Below are 23,314 nucleotides of genomic sequence, written 5' to 3' on the forward strand. Positions count from 1 at the left end.
TGGAAAAAGGAGCTACAAAATGTTTTATTGAAAAGCAAGACAGGACTAGCAGTACATTTTACAATCTCTTAAAGGGAGCTTGGGGGGTATACTTTAAAAAATAAAGCAATTTTTGAAAAAACAGAAAGTCAATGTCTGCCTCATTTTCTTTCACAGTTAATCTTGTATACAACCTGTAGAGGTAGATTTCTTGCATAACCTGAGAAACTGGCGCTGCCAAAGAAGGGTGAAAGTAAATATTGAAAATACAGACCATCGCATCAAGAATGTCAGTACCTTTGATCCTGCGCCTACAATGACTTCCACACAATAAAGAGCCATCTGATGAAGTGAACAATAAAATAACAAATCATCTACCATAAGAATGAGCACATTTTATGAAATGAGTATTGAGTTTTACATATAAATTACACTGTGAAACAATCATCAGACTGGAAAATGTATTTTTGAATAATGCCAGCAGTATACAGAACAGCCGACATTACTTTTTTTCTAGGCATTCTGATTACTGCGGGCATCCAATACATTCTTATTTAACTCAAATAATTGCTCCCAAAAGCAAGCAAGCAAAAAAATATAAACTTTTGTCTTGAAGTCACCTCTGAAATAAATCGCATCTTTTCATTTAGATTTGTTTCACTTTAATTCTATTTACTCTCAATAAATCAAAAATCTTAAAATGTCATAAAAATCGTTCTGTATTACTCTACCTCTTGTTTCCCCAATTGGGTTATTTTTTAGAAATGTACAAAAGAAATGATAATTATTCAAAAGTAACAAAAAAAGTACAGACGTCTTGCCATTATTGGGAAACGGAACTAGGAATGACTCACATTTTATGCTGCCAAGGCTGCAACATAGATACTAAATAGAAGTTGAGGAGTAAAAAGCTCTAAAAGTTTTAAAGGTGGGCAGTGAAGTTTGAAAAACTAACAAACAGGGAAGTGGTAATGGAACATGAAGGGCCTTTATAAACACAAACATGATTGTCCCAACCTCATGATGGACACTTCTCATAACCCCTGGTTTCCAGACATTTCATTTGACCATAAAAGCAAAACGGCCACATTTGTCTTGACTGAAGACATCAAGCCCACATCTTGCAATGAAGAACTTCAAGGTTAGCCAAGAGCTGCTCTACTGCACACTAAATTAAATTAACCCTATGGAAGAATTACTGGTGCCAGCTCTAAGTGGAACAGTTTGACAGCATTTCTTACTAGTTTAATGCCCAGGACATTGTGAGCAATGTGTTCTATTGCACTGCAGTTTTTCTGTCTTGACATACCCTCACATTCAAGTAATATTTAGACCCCAACATATGATGCAGTTAAAGTATCAAGTAGTAGGTACATTTTTCAAGCATTTTTCACTGGTCAGATAAATGTTACTAACTTCTTACCTCTCAACACAAACACAAATAGTTGTGTTACCCCCCCACACACACTTACAGGATGCATTACAAAGGCCACTGAACATGGATTTCTGTCTCCTGCTGTATGTGAGTAATGAAGGAATCTAAATTCATCTTTCAGTGAATAGAGTTCACACACATGGTTTAGGGATTTCACTTTAAGTGCAAAACAACTCTGCTAAAGACACTTTAGCATACACTACAATTACACAACAGTTTAAAATAAAGGTGTTTAGAATTAGCCCAGAAAACAAACTGATGGTTTCCTTTAGTCTTTGTCTGTTCACAGATAAACAGGAATGCACTACATAATATGGCAGTACCTACATTTTGGCAATTTAAATGTAGGAGAAGAGTTGCTTTTTTGAGAAGGAAAACAACGTCTATTTATTCAAGTGTTTTATGTTTTTTAATACATGCTAAAAAAGCCTGCATGGTGGTAACATCATGGGGTGTTCATATTTCTGAAGGGGAAAAGGGAGTAACAAGACACTAAATCCTTCCCTTCATCCTTGGATATCTCAGAGCAATATATCTGGTTTAAACCTTGGACTGGAAGAGTGAGTGAGACGAAGCTGTAAATGTAGCCCTGAGGAGAATGCACCCTGTGTTTCCAGTAAGGATTTTCATGATTTGAAGATTAAAGATTTCATGTTTAGGGATTAAATGGTAACTGTATCTAAAGTCATTATGTAAAACTAACGCAGTCTGGGTAATTCACATATGCTACCTGTGAACAGCTGAAATTGGTACATTCATCCGTGCCTTATTTCCATCCTATGATTTCAGTGTCATCAGGAACTAAAATGCAAATTGCTCGTCATGACTTGTGCATAACCTCAATATATAGATTCAATTAACATTCATTACCGACTTAGATACAACATTACTTACGTTCAATACTTAAAACTGAACATTACCAATTAGTAGTCATACAGACAAAGCAGGTACTTTTGAAAAGACATGGGACATTCTAACTCAAATGTGCAAACATTTCAGCCCTTCTTTTACAAAGCACCTTTTTGCAAGTCTGCATGACATATTCTGCAGCACAACACATCTAAAATTGGATGAGGTTCTTGTCATAAGCACTACTTTACAAAAATGTAACTCCCCATCAGTCCACAAAATAGGTGCTTCACTGGAATGTAGCAAAGTGACCCTAAATTTATTTAAAAGCTCTGGAGGTATTACAGAATTCCATGAAAAGGACGCTGCAAAAATGATAACAATACTTGAATCATGGCATTATTAGAAACATTAGCTGGTATCAAGCCAAATACTGAAACTGTTCTTGTAGGTAGCTCTGTCAGCATGCATAGGCTGCAAAGGAACAAGTAAAGGTTTATTCCATGCTGAAAAGAAGAGAAAATATATTTTCTTTCAGCATGGTATAAATGTTTACCTGTTCCTTTCCAAATAATGAAACTTATGATTATTTCATTGGAGTGTCCAGTTAATATATGAAGAGTCCCCCTTAACAGCAAGAAAGGATGGAGCTTCATAAGTAGCCCTCTTCAGAATGCTGTTCTGAAGGAGGCACCTTTGAAGTTCTTGGGCTGAACTTTTCACAGCTTTGTTTTAACTGGAAGCCAGTTCAACACGAAGCTCGGCAAGTGACTGTACGTATCCACACAGTTCACTGAAAATGGAAGCAGATTGAAATAAATATAGCCCTAGGCATCTGTCAATTTGAAAAATAATGCATTTCTTCTTAAATATTGTATCTGTACAGTGGTATCAACCATGTCGGCAGAAGGAGAGGTGGAAATGTGAAATCCCTAAAAATGAGGCAGATGTGCGCAAAAAAAAATTGATAAAGTAGTGGACTATAAAGCTGCCAAGGCAGAGCTGTCCTGAACCACATGAAATTTCCTAAGAAAATACAGATGTGGTAGAAAAAAAGGAAGTAAGAAATCCTCACAACAAAGCCAAATAATTATCAAGTACAGAGTAAATTATAATTATCGTCGTTATTATTACACAAAAATATATACCTTCCAAAACCCCCAGGGGGCGCTGCGCTGGCTCAGTTGTCGACATGCTCAGCTGTGGGCAAGGCTGTGCCTTCCTCTGCCAGGGCAGGTCGAGGCTGCAGGCCGGCCTCCTCTCTGTCAGACTCCCCGCCCTCCTCCGCCGGAGGCTGCTGTCCCGGCTGTGGACCGGGTGGGCCTGTCCCTTCCGACAGATGGCCACGTAGCACCTCCATCTTCTTGTTGAGGTCATTGCGCTCCTTCTGCAGAGCCCGGCACAGCTTCTCCAGTCGCTCCAGCTTTCCCTGAAGAGCCTTGTAGTCCTTGTCCCGCACGGTTTTCTGCATCCACAAAGACACTCTCAGTACAGTGACACCTTTACCAACAGCAGGAAATCACCTTGGAGGTTTTATATCAGTAAGAGCATAACAAATAATAATAATCATAATCCTCATAATAATAATCCTTACATAATGGGGACTCCCCTCCACCACCACCAGTGTGTAGTCCCTACAAACAGCAGCCCCAGTGCCCCAGAATGCTCACCACACACCAGCTATCAGTGGGAAGGAGAACAGAGTGATGAAGCCAGTTCATAAACGGGTATTATTAGGAGGCCATGAGTGGTAAAGGCCAGGGGGAAATTTAGCCAGTTGAATGTTTACACTACTATTCTTTTCAAGAAACGTCCTAGGATTTTTAATGACCACGAAGAGTCATGACTTCAGTTTAACGGCTCACCCAAAGTACAGGTTTCATGGCATATAGTCTTCACAGAAGCCTTGCGTAAGCATTCAGACCTCTGCACAGTTTTTACAATTTGTTGCTCTAATGTCTGCAGTCAAAACCATGTTTGCAGTCATCTCACCCTGCAACTCACAGCTGGCAGCCCACTGAAGCCCAGCAGGTGTGAGCCTGGTCAGTACCTGGATGGGAGACCTCCTTGGAAAAACTAAGGTTGCTGCTGGAAGAGGTGTTAGTGGGGCCAGCAGGGGGCGCTCATCCTGCGGTCCCTGTGGGTCCTAATGCCCCAGTATAGTGACAGGGACACTATACTGTAAAAGACGCCGTCCCTCAGATGAGTCGTAAAACCGAGGTCCTGTCTCTCTGTGGTCATTAAAAATCCCAGGGTGTTTTTCGAAAAGAGTAGGGATGTCACCCCACCTTCCTGGCCAAACTTCCCCCTGGCCTTTACAAATCATGGCCTCCTAATAATACCAGTTTATGAACTGGCTTCATCACTCTGCTCTCCTCCCAACTGATAGCTGATGTGTGGTGAGCGTTCTGGCACATCACGGCTGCCGTCACATCATCCAGGTGGATGCTGTACATTGGTGGTGGTGGAGGGGAGTCCCCATTATCTGTCAAGTGCTTTGAGTGGAGTGTCCAGAAAAGCGCTATATAAGTGTAAGAATTTATTATTATCATTATTATTATTAAAACCCCATCTCAGTTTTGCACTAAACTGAAACAGTTCTGCACTAAACAGCTTGCACTAAAGCTTGGAATAAAATAGGCAAAAGGTGTTGCGGTCAGATGAAACCACATTGATGAAATCAAACATTTTGAACTAAATGCTTTGTGGTACATCCATCGTTAGCCCAACACAGCACATCTCTCAAGGCTGTTCTGCTGAGAGAAGCTGTGTCAGGGAAGGGCATCTAGAGCAACCGGCTAATAGCACAACCCAGGCTCAGACCCGCGATCCGCACTCAGGCTAGCAGTGTCAGCGGGAGGAGTTTCAGAAATCACCCGTGTCCGCCAGGACCTCCACCCCTACCTGCGCTTCCCCCGAGAGCCGCAGGAGTGGAGCGTGGATCCCCCGCGCGCCCCCCGCCCTGCCTCACCTCTTCCGCCATCTGCAACAGGGCCTGGTTGTTGTTCTCCCACTTGGTGCGCCACACCGTTGTCTCCTTCTCCAGCTTCTTGATCTTCTTCGTCATCTGGGAAAACGAGCCAGAGCAAATGAGGAGAGGCCGAAAACGTGCAGCCCTGAACACTTACGCGGGACAGACACAAGTCACCCATGAAAAGTGTGAAGTGCTGTGCATGCCGTGTTCAGGTGATTTAATTCTGCAGAGTTTCAAAACAACTCTACCTATGAAACGCTATCTACTGTTCAGCACAACTACTTATTCAGAATGCACAGGCCTCTTATTTTTCACAACGAAATCGAATATTAATTACCACAGCTGTGAAAGGTTTTACGATTTTTTAAATACAAATATTCATGGAATTCTTTCAGAACATGTTAAAACTTGTGTTTTTTAAAATTCTTTTTTGATATCAAAACAACAAAGTGTTCGCACCCTGCTGCACAGGTATGACTCACCTTCTCCATCTCTTGCCTGAAAGTGGTGAACACCTCATTGCTCTTTGCCAGAGTGGTCTGAAATTCTTCAAACTTGTCCATGTAGAGGGAAAGCTGGAACACGCATCAGCACAAATTAGGAAGACGCAGTATTCAGAGTGTGTGTGTGTCTTGACAGATGATAACCAGAATAACTGGTAGACCTTCAGTAGTGTGACATTTGGTATCAAAAAGTTAACAATAAACACAAATCGTTAAGCATGATTTTAGCAAAGGTTACTAAACCCCTGAGGAAGGCTCCATAGTCAAAATGTTGTGTCTCAGAATAAACATTTAGTTGTTCCTTTGGTACTAAAAGTGTTTTGCATTTGTTGGTGTAAAAGCAGCAGTACATTCTGCATGCCACAACCCCAACATTTAAACTAAATAAACAGCCGATAACAAACGGGACACAAAACACCTGGTGTCCAGCATACCTGCTGTTTGAGCTGACACTCCTGCTCCTTCATGAGCTCACACTTGTGTCTCGACTCCGTCGCCTCCTTCAGCAGCTGAAGACAAGACAGATGTCAATTAAAGACTTGTCTCATACAGCTCAGCAAAAACCAAAGGGGGTTCATTAAAGAATCTTTCACCTACTTTTCACTTCATTTCACTTCATTTCACCAACTTCTTGTACGTGCAGTAAAACTTGTGAAGTTCACTGTATTTCATGACTCCTCTGGCCACGAGTGAATGCGGGTGCTCTCTTGGTTACTACTTCTCTACTTTGGCAACCTTTATTGTTAACTACCCTTTATTGCCTTTTTTATCCTTTTCCTTCTGGATTTTACTCTCTTTGAACACTATAGTACCCAACATTGCTGCTTGAAGTCTGAGAAATCTTGCAGTCTCAGCCTCCCCTCTGCCTGCCAGTACCCAAACTCTCAGATGATCGGGTCCCAGTTGGTGCTGAGGTCAGTGCTTCCTTCAGTACTTCTCCAACTGCCTGTAGCTGCTGGCAGTCTCTTCTCTGAGCTCTTAGTCTCACTGGCAGAGAGCCTCTGGATCATTATTTATCCTTGCCATTATGTACCTCAGGCTACTTTTGAGACTGCCCATCATGTTGTCCTGCTCAAAAGATCGGATTTAGGTCAACAAAAACAGTTATACCAGATGCAGCACGTCTGAGATGGTGCTCATCAGGGATCAATTTGGGTATCAATTTTATTCTGTTCTGTTAATTTTGGGCTGATTTCTTCATAGCCAACAAACATTGTTATGCTGGCTATACTCTTTATCAATGTAACAGCAGCAGACATCTGTAACACTAAACACTAGGTGTGGAGGGTGTGTACAATCAACATTCTGCCCATAATGTCAAGCAACGTGTGTGCAGGGGGACTCACAAAGTCTCTCTCGCGCTGGTGCTTCTCCTCCACCTCCCTCATCATCTCCGTGGTCCTCTGCAGCTTGGCGTCCACCAACTGCTGCTGAAGCTCCTTGTGCTTGAAGACCTTATCAATGTGCTGAAGGGGATCAGGGAAAAAGTTTAGATCAAGTTTAGACCACCTGAACGCTAGATCAAGGAACCGGTTTACCACCTGAACACTGGATCAGGGAACAAGTTTAGAGCATTTGAATGCTGGATAAGGGAACAGGTTTAGACCACCTGATTGCTGCATTTAAGGGGTTATAATTTGCTAATTAAACGAGATCTTCCTGTTCAGAGCAAGTCACTTCTGCAGCCAACTTTGACAATTAAGAGTACAGACCACATCTTTAAGCTTCGTTACACTAAATCATACAGCACTGACGAAATGTGGATGTTTGTTACAGAGTTATTGTCCCGTAGAGAGTATATGTAATCAGAAATGAAATTAATCTCATATCATATTCTTCATATCTAAATACAGTGCCTTGCGAAAGTATTCGGCCCCCTTGAACTTTTCAACCTTTTGCCACATTTCAGGCTTTAAACATAAAGATATAAATTTTTTATTTTATGTGAAGAATCACCAACAAGTGGGACACAATTGTGAAGTGGAACGAAATCTATTGGATTTTTGAAACTTTTTTAACTAATAAAAAAATGAAAAGTGGGGCGTGCAAAATTATTCGGCCCCTTTACTTTCAGTGCAGCAAACTCACTCCAGAAGTTCAGCGAGGATCTCTGAATGATCCAATGTTGTCCTAAATGACTGATGGTGATAAATAGAATCCACCTGTGTGTAATCAAGTCTCTGTATAAATGCACCTGCTCTGTGATAGTCTCAAGGTTCTGTTGAAAGCGCAGAGAGCATCATGAAGACCAAGGAACACACCAGGCAGGTCCGTAATACTGTTGTGGAGAAGTTTAAAGCCGGATTTGGATACAAAAAGATTTCCCAAGCTTCAAACATCCCAAGGAGCACTGTGCAAGCGATCATCTTGAAATGGAAGGAGTATCAGACCACTGCAAATCTACCAAGACCTGGCCGTCCCTCTAAACTTTCAGCTCAGACAAGGAGAAGACTGATCAGAGATGCAGCCAAGAGGCCCATGATCACTCTGGATGAACTGCAGAGAACTACAGCTGAGGTGGGAGAGTCTGTCCATAGGACAACAATCAGTCTTACACTGCACAAATCTGGCCTTTATGGAAGAGTGGCAAGAAGAAAGCCATTTCTCAAAGATATCCATAAAAAGTCTCGTCTAAAGTTTGCCACAAGCCACCTGGGAGACACCCCAAACATGTGGAAGAAGGTGCTCTGGTCAGATGAAACCAAAATCGAACTTTTTGGCCACAATGCAAAACGATATGTTTGGCGTAAAAGCAACACAGCTCATCACCCTCAACACACCATCCCCACTGTCAAACATGGTGGTGGCAGCATCATGGTTTGGGCCTGCTTTTCTTCAGCAGGGACAGGGAAGATGGTTAAAATTGAGGGGAAGATGGATGCAGCCAAATACAGGACCATTCTGGATGAAAACCTGTTGGAGTCTGCAAAAGACCTGAAACTGGGACGGAGATTTATCTTCCAACAAGACAATGATCCCAAACATACAGCAAAATCTACAAAGGAATGGTTCACAAATAAACGTATCCAGGTGTTTGAATGGCCAAGTCAAAGTCCAGACCTGAATCCAATCGAGAATCTGTGAAATCTGTGAAAACTGCTGTTCACAAACGCTCTCCATCCAACCTCACTGAGCTCGAGCTGTTTTGCAAGGAAGAATGGGCAAGAATTTCAGTCTCTCGATGTGCAAAACTGATAGAGACATACCCCAAGCGACTTGCAGCTGTAATCGCAGCAAAAGGTGGCTCTACAAAGTATCAACGCAAGGGGGCCGAATAATTTTGCACGCCCCACTTTTCATTTTTTTATTAGTTAAAAAAGTTTCAAAAATCCAATAGATTTCGTTCCACTTCACAATTGTGTCCCACTTGTTGGTGATTCTTCACATAAAATAAAAAATTTATATCTTTATGTTTGAAGCCTGAAATGTGGCAAAAGGTTGAAAAGTTCAAGGGGGCCGAATACTTTCGCAAGGTACTGTAAATGGGTTTGACTCTTGGTGATTTTTTTCCAGCATGTCTTTAGCTTTATTTTCAGACTTGGAGCAATCAACAGTGAGCTTCAGCTGGCGGCCATATGGACTGCTCGAGGACGGGATTCAGAGAACGGAAATGACATCACAGGCTCCTGACAGCATGGCAGAGAGCACATTTCCTGCTGTGAAAGAGGTCATGCAAATGCCACAATACTCAGCCAGATTGTTTTATGTCCATAATAATACACAGCTCTACAAATGCGTGCGTAATGCGCAATGTTCAATGTTAACAGTACTTAAACTTTATAAACATCAACAGGTGGAGCCGCCTACAGCTGCGACAAACATTTCTGTCCCTGCTTTTTCAGCTGATCCAGTCCCAGCTGCCAACGGATGAGAGGCAGCGGAGAGGTGCCACTCCTGGCCCCCCGGTCAACCTCACCTCCTCCCGCAGCTCGTACTGCTCGATGAGTTTCTTCAGCTTCTCCGCCAGCTCCATGTTCTCCTGCCGCAGCTTGGCGTTGTGGAGGTTGTGCTGCTCCATCTGCGCCTCGATCTCGTTCAAGGTCGTCTGGAAGTGCGCCGTGGCCTCCCGGCGCTTCTCCTCGTACTCCCGGGATCGCTGCAGGTTCTCCTCCTGCGGCCACAGGGTTTGCAAGCCACATCCTCACCATCCCCAACTCTTACACAAAGGGACTTCTCTGTCCAAGCAACATATTGGTGGACGCCCCTAGTGGAACTTTCCATCTCCTGCAGGGTTATGCAACAATTTGCCAAAATCTGCTTCTTTGGAAACAGTATATGTTCTAAAGTCACTGAACATGCATCAGACCTAGAGAGCAGTATGTACGATTTTAATTTGACTAATTCAAGGCAGTGTGATTACTTATTTCGAACAACTCACAAGTATTATATATAAATGCAATATTCCTTGCATTGATTTATTATGCATATTATGATCACAATATAAGTAATAAATTGACGAAAGCCGCTGATGACCGGTACAAACAGGTATTTTTGTTAATAATGATGATAATAATAATAATAATAATAATAATAATATTATAATAATAATAATCATAATAATACATTATTATTATTAAAATACATCAAGTGGCTTCTCAATTCCACTAATTGCTACACATGGTCGAAACTCCAGGGCTCAAGCTATCAAAAGCTTCTGTTTGACGCAAGTGTAGCATTTAACAGGACACAATTACAACTGCATGTCAGCTAGCACTGTAATGTAAGTACAGAAGAATCTGCATACAAAGCCACATAGGCAGGTCTGATGAAATGGGTCTGAATGGACTGAGCCGACGTTGTTATTTATTTTAAAGGTGAAAACTAAACACTCTGCGTGAATCTGGCGAGGAGTTAGAACCCGTACCCCAGTTCCGTGGTCCCACCTCCTACCTTGAGGGTCTTGTTGTGGCGCTGGAGCTCACGACACAGGCTCTCCAGTTTGCTGCGTGCCAGGATGGCCTTGCTGTGCTCACTCTGAAGGTGGATCTTCTCCTTGACAATCTGAGACTGCTTCTTCTGCAGCACCTTCATCTGCTTCTGCATGCTGCGGCTCTCCTCCAGCTGCCAAACCCCCCCCAGAGAGCACACAACTCCGTCAGGGCACGGCACAGGCCCGACTCACCCGTCTCCAGTGACAGACAACTGACAGCAACCACACTCAGAATGGCGCCTGAAAATGCTAAGGTCTTGACCAGTTTTAATTTCCTTTGTGTTAAACTGTGTACATGTGTACTGTTACTAGCATGACTACGACTCTGTGATATTATCTGCTTTGAGCAGAATTAGAAAACAAGGTCTGAACATACACCTTTGAGTGGGTTTCACTTTTAAAAATACTCGAAAACTTAAAACACATAACTCTTGAACTTAATAAGAGACATTTCCAAATTCTATGATCATTTTCCAACACCTCCATGCATTATGATAGATTATAAAACTGTAATCTTCAAAATTGATTCAAACTGGAAAGCCTTATCAAAAACAGGGATTTACACCACAAAATGGTAATTATTACACTCATTTTTGGTTACAAGTTGTTTCCAAACATATTCTCACTTACTAGATCTGCGTATTTCTTGCACAAGGCAGCAAGCTTCTCCTCTGGGGTAGCTAATGTATTCAGGGCCTGCATCAACAACAGCACCTCTTTCCCTGTCACAAAACAGAAAGCAATCTGTGAGCAGTTGTGAGTTCACACCCACCCTGCACTCCATTATCAACTCAACGCGAATGAGCCACAACTGCTAAAGACAGTACGCAAATCAGGAGGAACTAAAAAACGTGACTAATAAAGCATGTACGTAAAAAAGGAAAATACTTTCCAAAGAGAAATGGTTATACATTTTAAACACATTCTTTATCTTTCAAATGCTTAAGTATCACTGTTAAGACTGGAAATCTGTACCTTAATCTTAGAGTCACAGTAAATTTGGTCAACAACACAGTAAAAGAAAAACAGATCATAAAGTTACAGTAATTAAAGTTCAGCTGCCTATTTAACATAATAGTATAAGAACCCCTGTGTAAGTATAATGTAGAAAAAAACACTATTCTTAATACCCGAATAGCTTTCATTCCAGTCTTTACTAAAGTCATCAGATGATCCCTTAACATAGCAAGCATTTACACAGGTAACCTACAGTATAATCTGTAAAACTTCAAACATACAGCAAAAAAAAATTATTTTATATTGTCTTCCTAGCACTAAAGGTTCGAAAAGTAAAAGAAACTAATATAAAATACAAAGATTTAGCATCTCTTAAAAAATAACATGAGATGTGTTCAAAAACAATGTTTTTACTCTATGCTCATCTATTGTTATAGTAAAAGTTTCTAACTTTTAAGTATTATCTGATACAAATAACCAATTTCAGAGTGATGGTTTCCTATAGCGTTTTTTTTTTGTCACTGAAGATCCTAAAGTGCTTCACACAGGGGAGTGAACTCACTTCATCCACCACTGAACACCACCCACCTGGATACTGTGCTGCGGTGATTATGCATCAGCAGCCCCAGTAATCGGTTGATCAGGTAGAGAGGCAAGAAATGAATTCACCCATGAAATTAAGGAAGAACTTTAGGTCGGACTATAAGAGCCCAAAGTGGAATTCAGCCAGGACATTGGGGTTAACACTACAATGCTAATATCCCTGACTATATGGGATCCCCAAAATATTCAGGAACTCACTTTAACATCTCATCTGAAGAGCACTACCTCCTATACCACACTACAGTGGGCCACTGCACTGGGAATTCTGGCTTGGAGGGAAGACTGCCAACTACTGGTCCACCACACCTTTTCCTTAGAGGCCTCTCTTCCCAGTACTGACGAGGCCTAGCCTGACTTATCTTCACAGATCTGACAAGACCAGGCTACCAGACAGAGCTAACGCTGCTTTCTCTGATCTCATTTCCTGTTTACCGGTACTGGGAAGCACCAGACATCAAACACCGGGATTCTTGGTTCCACATCTTTCACAAACTGGGAAATGCTGCCCCCTCTTATCCCTCGAAAACGCCTTGTCCGACAGCCTACCTAAACCTTTCTTCTCCTTGCTCTTGCCCGTGTCCGGGTCCTGCTCTCCGTCAGGAGGGTCCAGGCGGCAGTCCTCGCGGCCAGGCGTTTCTCCTCGGGACCCCCCGGCGCAGCAGGCGGGTTCCTCCTCTCCTAAGCCGTCCAGCTCGTCCCGACAGGGACCCCTGCCCAGTTCGGGGCACGAGGCACTCACCAGCAGGCCCCGCGCCACCACGCCCATCCCACACACTCCCGCGCTTTCCATGGTTCGGCTCCCAAACTGGCCGGGGAGGGAGAGGGAGAGGGAGAGAGAGACGAGAGTCAAGCCCCCCTGTCTGAATGAGAAACGTTCACAGCGCAACTGAGCATCTGAACTCGCAGATTGAGACAGTGGCTGCTTTTTGTCTCCGATATGTAATACTATGGTACCTGCCGAGCACAGCGATTGGGACAAAGGAAGTTATTCTCTTCACCAAAGTTGTTTGTTCGCAAAATCCAGTGCGTGTTTATAGACTGCAAAGAAAACAGCCTTTTGAAACATTTACAGAACACGGCGGCAATGCTGGAACATCAACAGCAACAGATACTGCCAAGAATCAAACTCAGCACTACAAATATCCCTTTCAGTCTTAACCATGCAAAATTAATTGACATCTTTATCAATTCCAATCACTGGTACTTGTAAAAGGTGCCCAAGGATTTAGGTTTTCAATATAAAAGCTGTTGGTCTTGGCCTCATCTGTTGGATTTAACTTAAGTCACAAAAAGCAAAAGAAACTTCCAACTGTAAGAGTTTGTTTTTCCCCCAAGACGTACTTATCATTTTCCTGGCTGTACATCTTGCATAAAAGGACTTAATAAGCTTCTGAAACAAAATAAATCTCTACTACTAGAAAAAAGCAGAAATTCTTGGTGTTCCAGCAACTGCACCGTTAGTTAGGACAAAATGCTGGTTATATCCTTGCATCAGTTGCCATAGAGTCAAGTCAGATCTGCCAAAAATGAAGTCAGGCTGTGGGGCAGCGTGCTTGCAATGATACAGGATTCATTTGTTACATAAACTGTTAAACTAGGAGGCATCACATCCTTTTTGTACATGACAGCAGACATTTTAGTTTAATGTACTAGGAAACAATGTGTAAAGATAGGAATAGATGTATTGATAAAAGGCAGATGAGGCCAGTAACAAATTACTATATGAATAGATGCACTACAGGTTAATTAATTGGTACACATCTTACAAACTGGTCTCACGTTAGGCAAAAGACTCCACATTTCAGACAGGGAAAGCTAATGTGTTGCGCAGAGGAACGCACTCTTAACTGAAAAATTCACTCAAGAATTACATTTCCACCGAATTAACAGAGAGCAGGAGACAGTAGGGTTAAACCCCAGCCTGCGCCCACTAGATAGCTTCAATGGCTCCGATGCAGTCTAAAATATACACGCATACAGCATGTAATTTCTTTCTTAACTAATGTCACACTATTGTGAAAGAGGAAATACTTCTCGAACACCTTGAGAAGATTTGTAATGTTAAATCGTCAACATATTTCTACGCAGTTATGAAAGCTGAATATGTGTTATAAGGAAGTAAAACACAATACAGAGGAAGAATTCGGAGTTCCAAAATGTCTTTATGGCTGCTGTTTCAACAAGCGGTGCCGCGTGATTCCCAACCGTATTAAAACAGCCCAAAATTATTCCTCAGGCATGAAGAGAACCAACACACTCCGACTTCACCACGTGTTTCCCTGCAGCATCAACAGCGCGCACAAGAGCTCCATGCAGACGCTCTCCGGGCTCTTAAACGCGAGTTTAGCATAATTGCGAGCGGGTCAAAAAAAAAAAGAAAGCGATAACAGACCCCAGAATAATCGTTTTAATTTTACAATTTTAAGCACCGAAACCCGGCAGGCCACATTCACCGTGCACATTTCACAAGTACATTCGTTTCAGCCCTGATGTTGTAAAATGCCTCTTTATTTTATTTAACGTAGTTTTAAAAATGAAGGAAACCAGACTTAAAACCACCTTCTACACGGTGAATATAAAGCCGAGGACTAAGTTTGAAGCTGCAATACGATACGCAGTTAAGTTTCATTTATATCGGTCATTACGCAACAACAGAGAAACTGTATACAGCAAAAAAAAAAACTGCGTGAACATCTGCGAAAAAACACAGACACCTTGACCTTTAGGCCATTTCGCTAGGCATTACTATACGGGTCAAAGGTATTTACAACGTACTGTATTCGGTGAGGTCCATACACAAGTATGTCGTGTTTATCTTAACAGTGCCTTACTCTCTGTACTGTAGTACCGAAGTAGCTACATTTTAATCTCACTCGGGCCTCACTATCAGTGCAGGACTAAGCGGAAATTTCCTAAATATAAAAAATGAAACAACGACGATCGTAACCGCATATTTATTCGACATTCTGTTGTAACCGAGGCCGGCTTATTTGTTGTTTTTTTTGTGTTATGAGACGTGTATTTAAAACCTGTGCAAGCCGTGTTTCCCCTTAACACGCGAATAAAGGTAAAGCACTACGGAGCCAGAGCGTGTGTAACTAGCAACCTGCTGTGGACTTCGGTATGGAACATACATTTCCTGGTTTAAAGCGGTTTTCAATTAACTTTTTCCTTTCTTGCAACTAATTTACGCTTCAACATCTGTCCTCATTTCGGTTTTACATTCGGACCAAAACCGTCACACAATCGCGGCAGCAGAACAGCGGTACCTGAATGTTTTCAGTGTTTAAATCGACCCTGGCTTCAGAGTGCGTCGCCATGATGTGACGAAATACAAGAACTGGGAAAAATGTAGATAAGAATTAGGGGAGGGGCTTAAACTAAGGTAATGAAAACATCAGTGTGCGGCATCGCTGAAATGCATTACCTTTAAATTGGAAAACATAATTTTTGCAGGTCTGCAGATATTAGTGAAAAACAAGGAAATGTGGTTTCGGTCGGTACCGCGATGCCCCCATTCCGAGATGCGCGTACAGAGAAATTTAGTTTTGTTTAGCCAAAATGCACAGCAAAAAAACATTCTTGTAGTTAAAGATACAAATGAACACATTTTTTAATCTACTGAATAAAGACCATAATGTCACAATTGATATCAGTGGCATGGAAAGCGAATGCAGCTTTTCATTTGTGGTGAAGTCTGCTTTATGAAACGACGTTGCTCATGTTTGCGACCTTTTCAGTCTTTTCTCCCTTTTCTGACCACTACCCTGAACTATTCATTTGTGGGTTTGGCGGAACAGACCTGTTGCTGAATATACCTCCTCAGAGAGGTGACTTTATATTGTTTAGACAACTGATTTCTCCGTCTTTCTCGATGCTGAAGAGCAAACGAAGTTCACATTATATCTTTAAAAGGAGCCATCATTGCAGGGAAGAAATAAATACGCATGGTCTGTTACAGAGTTTCGAATAAAGTTCAACAGTGGCTATATTTATGACAAAGACAAACGTGTTGAATATTATATACAAGGCTGGTCTCCACGTCATGTATACTTAGAAGTGTTAAAAGCGACAAATGAGTACTGGAAACAATAGCAATAATTGTATTTTTAATGCTTAAACATCGATACCCTTAAGAGAGCACCTCTCGCCGACCCATGTCTAGTCAAATATTCTGGCGCTGTGGATCTGTAATCTACTTAATTTCATTTTCTTTTCTACTGCTAAAAACGTAATAAATTGTAACAATTTGCAAAAAGATTAATTTCAGTTGGATTTAATGTTGGCTGTTGGTACTGAGGAATCTCTTTGGGGGGGAAAGAAAGCCCCAAACCAAGGAAAGCTGGCTGATTTAGACTCAGTGCTGAGTTTTTGTAAGGCTAACTAAAGCCAGAACGTAAATGTGGTTTTAAAACTCTAAAGGGATTTCAAAGTCGATGTTTGTGATTGTGTCACAGGGTGACAAAATATGGGTGTGGGACAACAGGTGTCAGGGATTGTGCCGACTTTAAATTTACATAGATTAGCCATTGTCTCCATAAGGGTGGTACATTTGTCTTTCCTGCCCCATGGATCAAAGGTTCTTGCATAGACACTCGATAATTATCACACAGGACCATCAGAGGAAGGTCCCAGAATCATCTTCCTCCTTCCTCTGCCTAAAACCGGGTAGAGGAGGGATCATACGGGACCACATTGTTCAGGACGGCCAAGACTAAGAGGACATCTAAGAACCACTGAAAGACTACAGAGTTCCAGCCTTTCCTGTGGTACAGTGAAAGCTGACACCAGTTCAATAACCTAAGCTGATTACAAAGAATAATGCTGCTTACTTTTCCTTTGGGACCTTGGTTTTGGTAATTAGTGTCCATGTGTGTTCTTGAATTGTTCTGCGAGTGAACAATACAATCATTAGGCCTTTGAGGGTAATTTGCATTATGTGGTCTGTGTGTCAGGTAGAGAGTTATATAAATCTTTGTGCTAAGGGGATACAATTTATGATGGCTAGATTAATAGACTGTAATAAAAAGGTATATTATGTAATATTATGTATTATGTCTGGTCTGTGGGTCCACTGGTGGCTCTAGTAGATAAAAAAGAACATGTTGCAGGAGAAAAAGGGTCCTAGCGCCCTTAAAATTGCTAGGTGATATACTCAGCTGTACCTGCATTTAGGGGTAATGAACTGTCCATGACACAGAAGGAAAGCTATTAATAGTAGATTCTGCGCTTTGGTTTTTTTACACACAATTCTTGATGTTTTGGAGGAAAAAAAGCCAAGACACTATTTGAAGGCTTAATTCAATGATCTTTCAGAATTCGTCTTCATCCTGCGCTATGACAAAATCATTTAGCGTAGAAATATTAACAGCTCTGATGGGAGGAATTGCACTTTGCTTTGAAAATTCCTAATGTTCCAATTGTTCTAAGCAATAATTGCATGTAACATTATAGTATCATTCATCTTCTGACCTGTATCCGTCAGTAAAGAGACGCTGAAATCAAAGCTACAACAGTAACAGGATACAAAGACTTTTTAGGAATAACTGAAGCCTAGCGAGGGAAGGATGGAAGGAAAGAAGATGTGATAGAACAACTGGGAAATTGTTATCATAATATGGCATATTTTTACTTATACTTAAAACCTCTACATCATGATTCTGAAAAACTACAAAGGAATAAGGCAGAGTTTTGAAGTGGTACACCGAGAACAGATGGATTCACTTTCAATTGCAGAAGGATGTTCATACTGCAAAAACACATTAATGGCTGAAAATGTGTTTATATCTAAAATAATGAAGTCCAAGGCACAGTTTAATGGAGAAATTGGGAAAACAATCAGAATGTCCAGAACACACTGCCGAATGTATAAAAGGGCCCAAGATTCAAAGATGGAAAAGGGGTGTACTAAGCTGCAGCTGGCAAAAAAAGACATTTATTTTATATAAATTGACATATAAATTGGCAGTTGTCAATTGACAAAAGCAGCAAAAGCAATAATAGTACAACAGCACTACAATAGTAAAAGAGCTATAATACAGAAACAGTTTCAAAGATAAAAGCAGAAGAAGATAAATGTATAGCAAGTATACTGAATGAATATTTCATGCTTCTACAACACAAGATGGCACTGGGTAATTTAACTGTTCCTGACACTGAGGATCTACTGGGAAAACGTGGTTAAAAACTAATAGATCTGATGGCATGTACCCAGTCAGGAAATACAGGATATTAATCCAAGAACCCTGGCTAGGATATTTCTTCTCTCACTAAAATGGGAATGGTACTTGCAATTTGTTCAACTGCAAATGTAACACCAATTTATAAAAAGGGAGACAAAACTGTACCAGGAAAATACAGAAATACAGGCAAATCAATTTTATTTCTATTACTGGTAAAGTTATGGAAATTATAGAGCTAAAGGGCAAGAACGTTTGTGGAATGATGCAATTTTAAGAGTCAAAGTGGACTTAGATAGAGCACGTCTTGTTTCAAGTCAAATATTTAAAATCCTAAGGGGCAGAGAAAGGGCTAAGCACTGAAACAAGGATGTGGGGTCACAACTGCAAACTAACGTGGAGTTTGTTTTGGATGTAGAACAGAAAATGCTTCTTTACACAGAGTTGTGGTTATCTGGAAATCTAAGCTCTTTTAAGAAACAGCTGAATTCAATTTGATCACTCTTTTCAAAATGTTCACATTGCTACTGAATTAGGAGAAAAGCATGACCAGCCAAATGGACCCTCCTGTCTTCTGCCTTTCCTACGTTCTTATGCACAAACTTTATTCATCTCAATTTGATGACTATTTTAAATGTGCGGCACACTTTGTGAGAGCTTGTAGCTTATGTGTGCTTTTGTGTCTGTTAGGTTTATATCAATTTCTTCTCGGTCATTTTTCCTTGATGGTTTTAGTACAATTCAGGAATTCATTGAGGATTTTGTTGGATTAGTCCTCCTGCTGAGATTAAAGGATTAACCAATATAAAAGACAGGTCTCAAGTCAGCAGCAGGGTTTCCTGGCAAATTAATCCTTCATCATACCCCCTACAATGACTGTCCTTATGAGGTGCTAAAATGAGAAGTAGTTTATGTAGCTGAATAGTTATTTTTCCTTTTGCCTTTGAAGTATAACTCCGTAATAGGTTCTGTTGATTGCTGATATCAGTGCAATCATGACATCAATATAGCGATTAATTTGACTTCAGCATAGGCCTGGTCTGAGGCTAAATAGGCTTTCTTGTCCATAATCTTGGCATTCAAGACCATGTATTTTGAACCCCCCTAAAAAAAACAAAAACATTTTAGAAATTCAGTAGAAGGAGAATAATTGTGTTATATGGGAATTTCTATTGCAGTCTTATTGTGCTTACAAATTAAACCACTGTAGCTATAAATTCTGGAAACTGTTAATACAAGAAAAGTGATTGTTTAAATGAATAAGGTTCAACCCCTGTCCTGGAGGCTGATGTTAATTTCAACGGAGCACATGATGACTTAAATCAGCTTTTTGTTGGCTTCGTTGAACTAATTTACCAAGATCTCACTCCTCTTCAGGTGCTGCTGCTTTAAAAGTGATAGAAATCCTGCAGAGACCCTGGCCCCTGGCCTCAGGGTTATTATTCTTATGGATGCTGGTGTTTAACATTTAGGTGAGGCTAAAAATACATAACTCTGTAGTAAACAGGTTTTGCTTTATTTTACATTACCTCACATTACTAATTTAAGTACTATTTTGGATGACTAGGAAAATATTCAGGTTACTGGTGAGCAGTGACAAACCTTTGTATGAATTGTCTTAGTTCATGCATTATTTTTTCTCAATTTTTATTTCAATTTTATAACATTTCTTTCCATTAACATATGCTTACATACTTCAGGTGTACCTTATATTTGAAACAGAATCAGTTTAGGTTGTTCTCTCAGCGAGCATCATCTGAAGGTAAGAAAGATCGAATTAACTGCATAAGAGTAGACTGTTTTTGCTCTGAAGTACCGCAGAACATTTCAGACCTGGAACATATCAAGTGGTATAGTTGTTCTGCACAGCTTTACAATAAGGGGATTCCAATAAAATGCTAAATAACACTTAATAAACAATTACGTATCCTATACAAAAATGACCATACAAAAGGCTGTGTTTCATGTTTTACTTTTAAATTGAGGGTTTGTTTTGACAGCACTACTTGTGAAGTAGAGATGAGTGAAAAGAGAACATAAAATATGCAGCAACAAAGCTTAAGTTTATAGAGTTTAATTTCCAGTCTTATTCCCAAACATAATTAAAATACTTTTTTCAATTAAGCATAGACAAGTCGCTTATAAACAGGCCCTTTTTGTTTTTGTACTGTGCAAACAAAACATATTATCAGTATAATGAAAAGATCAAGAGTACAAAAAAACAAAAATCTGGTCAATGTGAAAACAATACCTCTAAAGAGACACTGTATTTCTTCACTTTCAGAGTAAGCCATCACTTACTAGCTACCAGCTGGCGGCTGTAAATAACGTGGGTGTTTTAGCACCTCTTGCTTATTGTAGTGACAACTAAATAAAACTGAATAAATGACAAATAGGTCCTCTAGCAGACATAAGGAAGCCGATGTCAGCTGGTATCAAAGAGTATTGGTTAGCATGAAGAATAACATTTTCCTAGCACTCCAAAATTTTCAGAATAGATCCATTACAAGTTCCATTTTATTCTTAACAGGAAAAAACGACTCAATGGCTGTGCTATTTATAAGAACTTAAAAGACCACCTCCCTACCAACGAAAACTGAGATGTATTTCTTTGAATGATATGTATTAAACAAAACAAAGCCACACCTTTTACAGATGCATCAGTCCTGGGTTGGTGTGGTTGACTGTTTGGTTTCCAGGATGTAGCCTTCACTCACAGGGCCTCTCCAGGTGTTTGGTGAAGCAGAAGATCTCATTCTCAGGGCAACGTCTCTCACAGACTTCTCTCCCCCGTCAATCAAGCTGATAACAACCAGGCGGTCTTCATCTTTCTCGAACTGGACATGATCATATCTTTACTGTTCTTGCATTACAATCACATTATTGAATGGCTTTTTATAGACATTGTTAATCAGAGCAATGTGCCAATTTTAACTCACCTACAATAACACACGTTTAGCACCTGGTGTCTTTATTAAATGACTTGGACTCATCATTATTTTTACCCCAAGGAACACTACCACTCCAATCCTATCTGCTCATTACTGATGTAAAATTTAACATAAATAGCACTGCATGCAGCACTGATGCTGCTTTTTCAGGTTTTCAAAATAAATCACAACCCTACATTAAAATCTTTTAATGTACAACTATGAACAATTATTAACTTGCAATGTATAATATAACTAAAAACAGGAAATTTGAATTGCATTGTTCAGAAAAAAACTCTGCATGTATTTATGTTTTATAAACAACTTCAAACATACACAACCACAATCAATGTCTTCAAAACTACAAGATAAATGCATCCATTGCCAGTATTTGTAAGTGATCTAAATACCACATTATAATATGTGTTCCCTCTACAGAGATGTACCAATAATTTATACATCATATGAAGACTGGGTAACAACAGTACATTATCTAACAATATCTAATTACCTACCATTTTCTGATATCCAAATATTCTCAGGTAGAAATGACAGTTTCTGACTAAGTGCTATGACACAGCAGCAAAAAAACACTTTTCACTGTGATACCGCTGTTCACCGCCAGTGCCTAATTGGGAACCCTATATTAAAAGCTCACGCGGCTGGTGTGGTGTTCGTTTCAGAAACCCAACAAAAGCCTTACTGCTTAGGCACTAACTCATTCTCAGCAAAGAAAATAATTTTCTCCTTGTCTCTAGGTGGCCTCAGTTCTATCAGCTATTGGTCCAGCAGCCATATCACCCTGCAACTCATAACTGGCAACCCACTGAAGCTAAGCAGGTGTGAGCCTGGTCAGTACCTGGATGGGAGACCTCCTGGGAAAAACTAAGGCTGCTGCTGGAAGAGGTGTTAGTGGGGCCAGCAGGGGGCGCTCACCCTCCGGTCCATGTGGGTCCTAATGCCCCAGTATAGTGACAGGGACACTATACTGTAAAACAGGCGCCTCCTTCGGATGAGATGTAAAACCGAGGTCCTGACTCTCTGTGGTCATTAAAAATCCCAGGCTGTTTCTCGAAAAGAGTAGGGGTGTAACCCCGGTGTCCTGGCCAAATTTCCCATTGGCCCTTACCAATCATGGCCTCCTAATAATCCCCCTCTATGAATTGGCTACATTACTCTGCTCTCCTCCCCACTGATAGCTGATGTGTGGTGAGCGTTCTGGTGCACTATGGCTGCTGTCGCATCATCCAGGTGGATGCTGCACATTGGTGGTGGTGGAGGGGATCCCCATTACCTGTAAAGCGCTTTGAGTGGAGTGTCCAGAAAAGCGCTATATAAGTGTAAGCAATTATTATTATTAATTATTGCATACGTTCCTGATCCCAAAAGGGAGTAAAGAAAGTGTATGCCGGTGATTAAAAGAATGGACAAACCTCATGCATGTTCACAGTGCTCACCTAATGAGTTGCTCTTCTTTTTAGCACTCCAGGCATAAATTGTTGTGATTCGGCCCTTTCTCTAATACAGATATTTAGGATGACCTTCAGGCTTTCTTAATTCAGTTTCTTTCATGATAGAGTATCTTTGAAACACAGAATCGTCAACTTTGCAATATCGGCTCTGATTTTGACTCCACTGCAGGTTCTTTCCCCACCAGTGTGATCAATACTTGAATGGAAAAACGGGCAAAATCAAATTAAATCGAATTAAGCCTATTCATGACATCTCACACAGACTGAACTGACAAGGCCAAAAAGAGCCCCGTCCTCTGCTTACTCTGCCTGTTCTTGGAACATAAGAGAGAAAATGTTTATACTCTGTCATTTTGGGCAATTATATATAGGAGAGAAAAAATTGCCACTTGTAAGTCCTTATTTTTTTACAGTTTCTCAGTGTCAGAGTGCAACTATAGTAAATAACTTGCTCTTACCAAATGGCAAACGGTGACCTTGCTTTAAACGACACTAAAAAAGAA

General features: G+C 40.7%; 2 protein-coding genes across 7 annotated transcripts in view; both read right to left on the reverse strand.

Moving 5' to 3' along the window:
* Positions 1-21,191, reverse strand: txlng (taxilin gamma). Of its 2 annotated transcripts, none has more exons than XM_088599910.1 (10): positions 21,056-21,191; positions 12,777-13,035; positions 11,301-11,392; positions 10,631-10,801; positions 9,657-9,851; positions 7,087-7,206; positions 6,175-6,249; positions 5,720-5,812; positions 5,235-5,330; positions 1-3,728 (listed from the first exon to the last, which is right to left on the reverse strand). In XM_088599910.1, exons 2-10 carry the CDS (start codon positions 13,018-13,020, stop codon positions 3,444-3,446), a joined length of 1,371 nt encoding a protein of 456 aa, XP_088456036.1. In that variant the 5' UTR covers positions 13,021-13,035; positions 21,056-21,191; the 3' UTR covers positions 1-3,443. The 2 variants fall into 2 exon arrangements, with proteins under 2 accessions (XP_088456036.1, XP_088456027.1); XM_088599901.1 differs by lacking the exon at positions 21,056-21,191 and adding an exon at positions 15,500-15,588.
* The window catches only part of syap1 (synapse associated protein 1), a 13,880-nt gene continuing 10,605 nt past the window's right edge, over positions 20,040-23,314 (reverse strand). The window contains exons 10-12 of one of the 5 annotated variants that reach the window (XR_015925420.1): positions 23,270-23,303; positions 21,056-21,246; positions 20,040-20,165 (exon numbers count right to left, since the gene is read on the reverse strand). The gene's annotated coding sequence lies outside the window, so the exon portion shown is untranslated. Of the gene's footprint in view, positions 20,243-20,467; positions 21,247-21,533; positions 23,126-23,269; positions 23,304-23,314 lie in introns of those variants that run through there. The other 4 variants (XR_015925418.1, XM_088599953.1, XM_088599975.1 and 1 more) reach the window with 4 other exon arrangements.

The sequence above is a fragment of the Lepisosteus platostomus genome, chromosome 2 (assembly GCF_059453375.1).
Source record: "Lepisosteus platostomus isolate fLepPlt1 chromosome 2, fLepPlt1.hap1, whole genome shotgun sequence".
In the NCBI taxonomy this organism is placed as follows: Eukaryota; Metazoa; Chordata; class Actinopteri; order Semionotiformes; family Lepisosteidae; genus Lepisosteus; species Lepisosteus platostomus.

What these genes read in the sequence shown, in the direction of transcription:
- txlng (XM_088599901.1), bottom strand. Translation starts at nt 15,550, where the DNA reads ATGGCGACGCACTCTGAAGCCAGGGTCGATTTAAACACTGAAAACATT. An exon ending in AGTACGAGCTGCGGGAGGAG is followed by an intron (nt 7,207 to 9,656) that starts GTGAGGTTGACC and finishes GATCCCCTTCAG; the next exon opens with CACATTGATAAGGTCTTCAA. An exon ending in AGTGTCAGCTCAAACAGCAG is followed by an intron (nt 5,813 to 6,174) that starts GTATGCTGGACA and finishes TGCGTGTTCCAG; the next exon opens with CTTTCCCTCTACATGGACAA.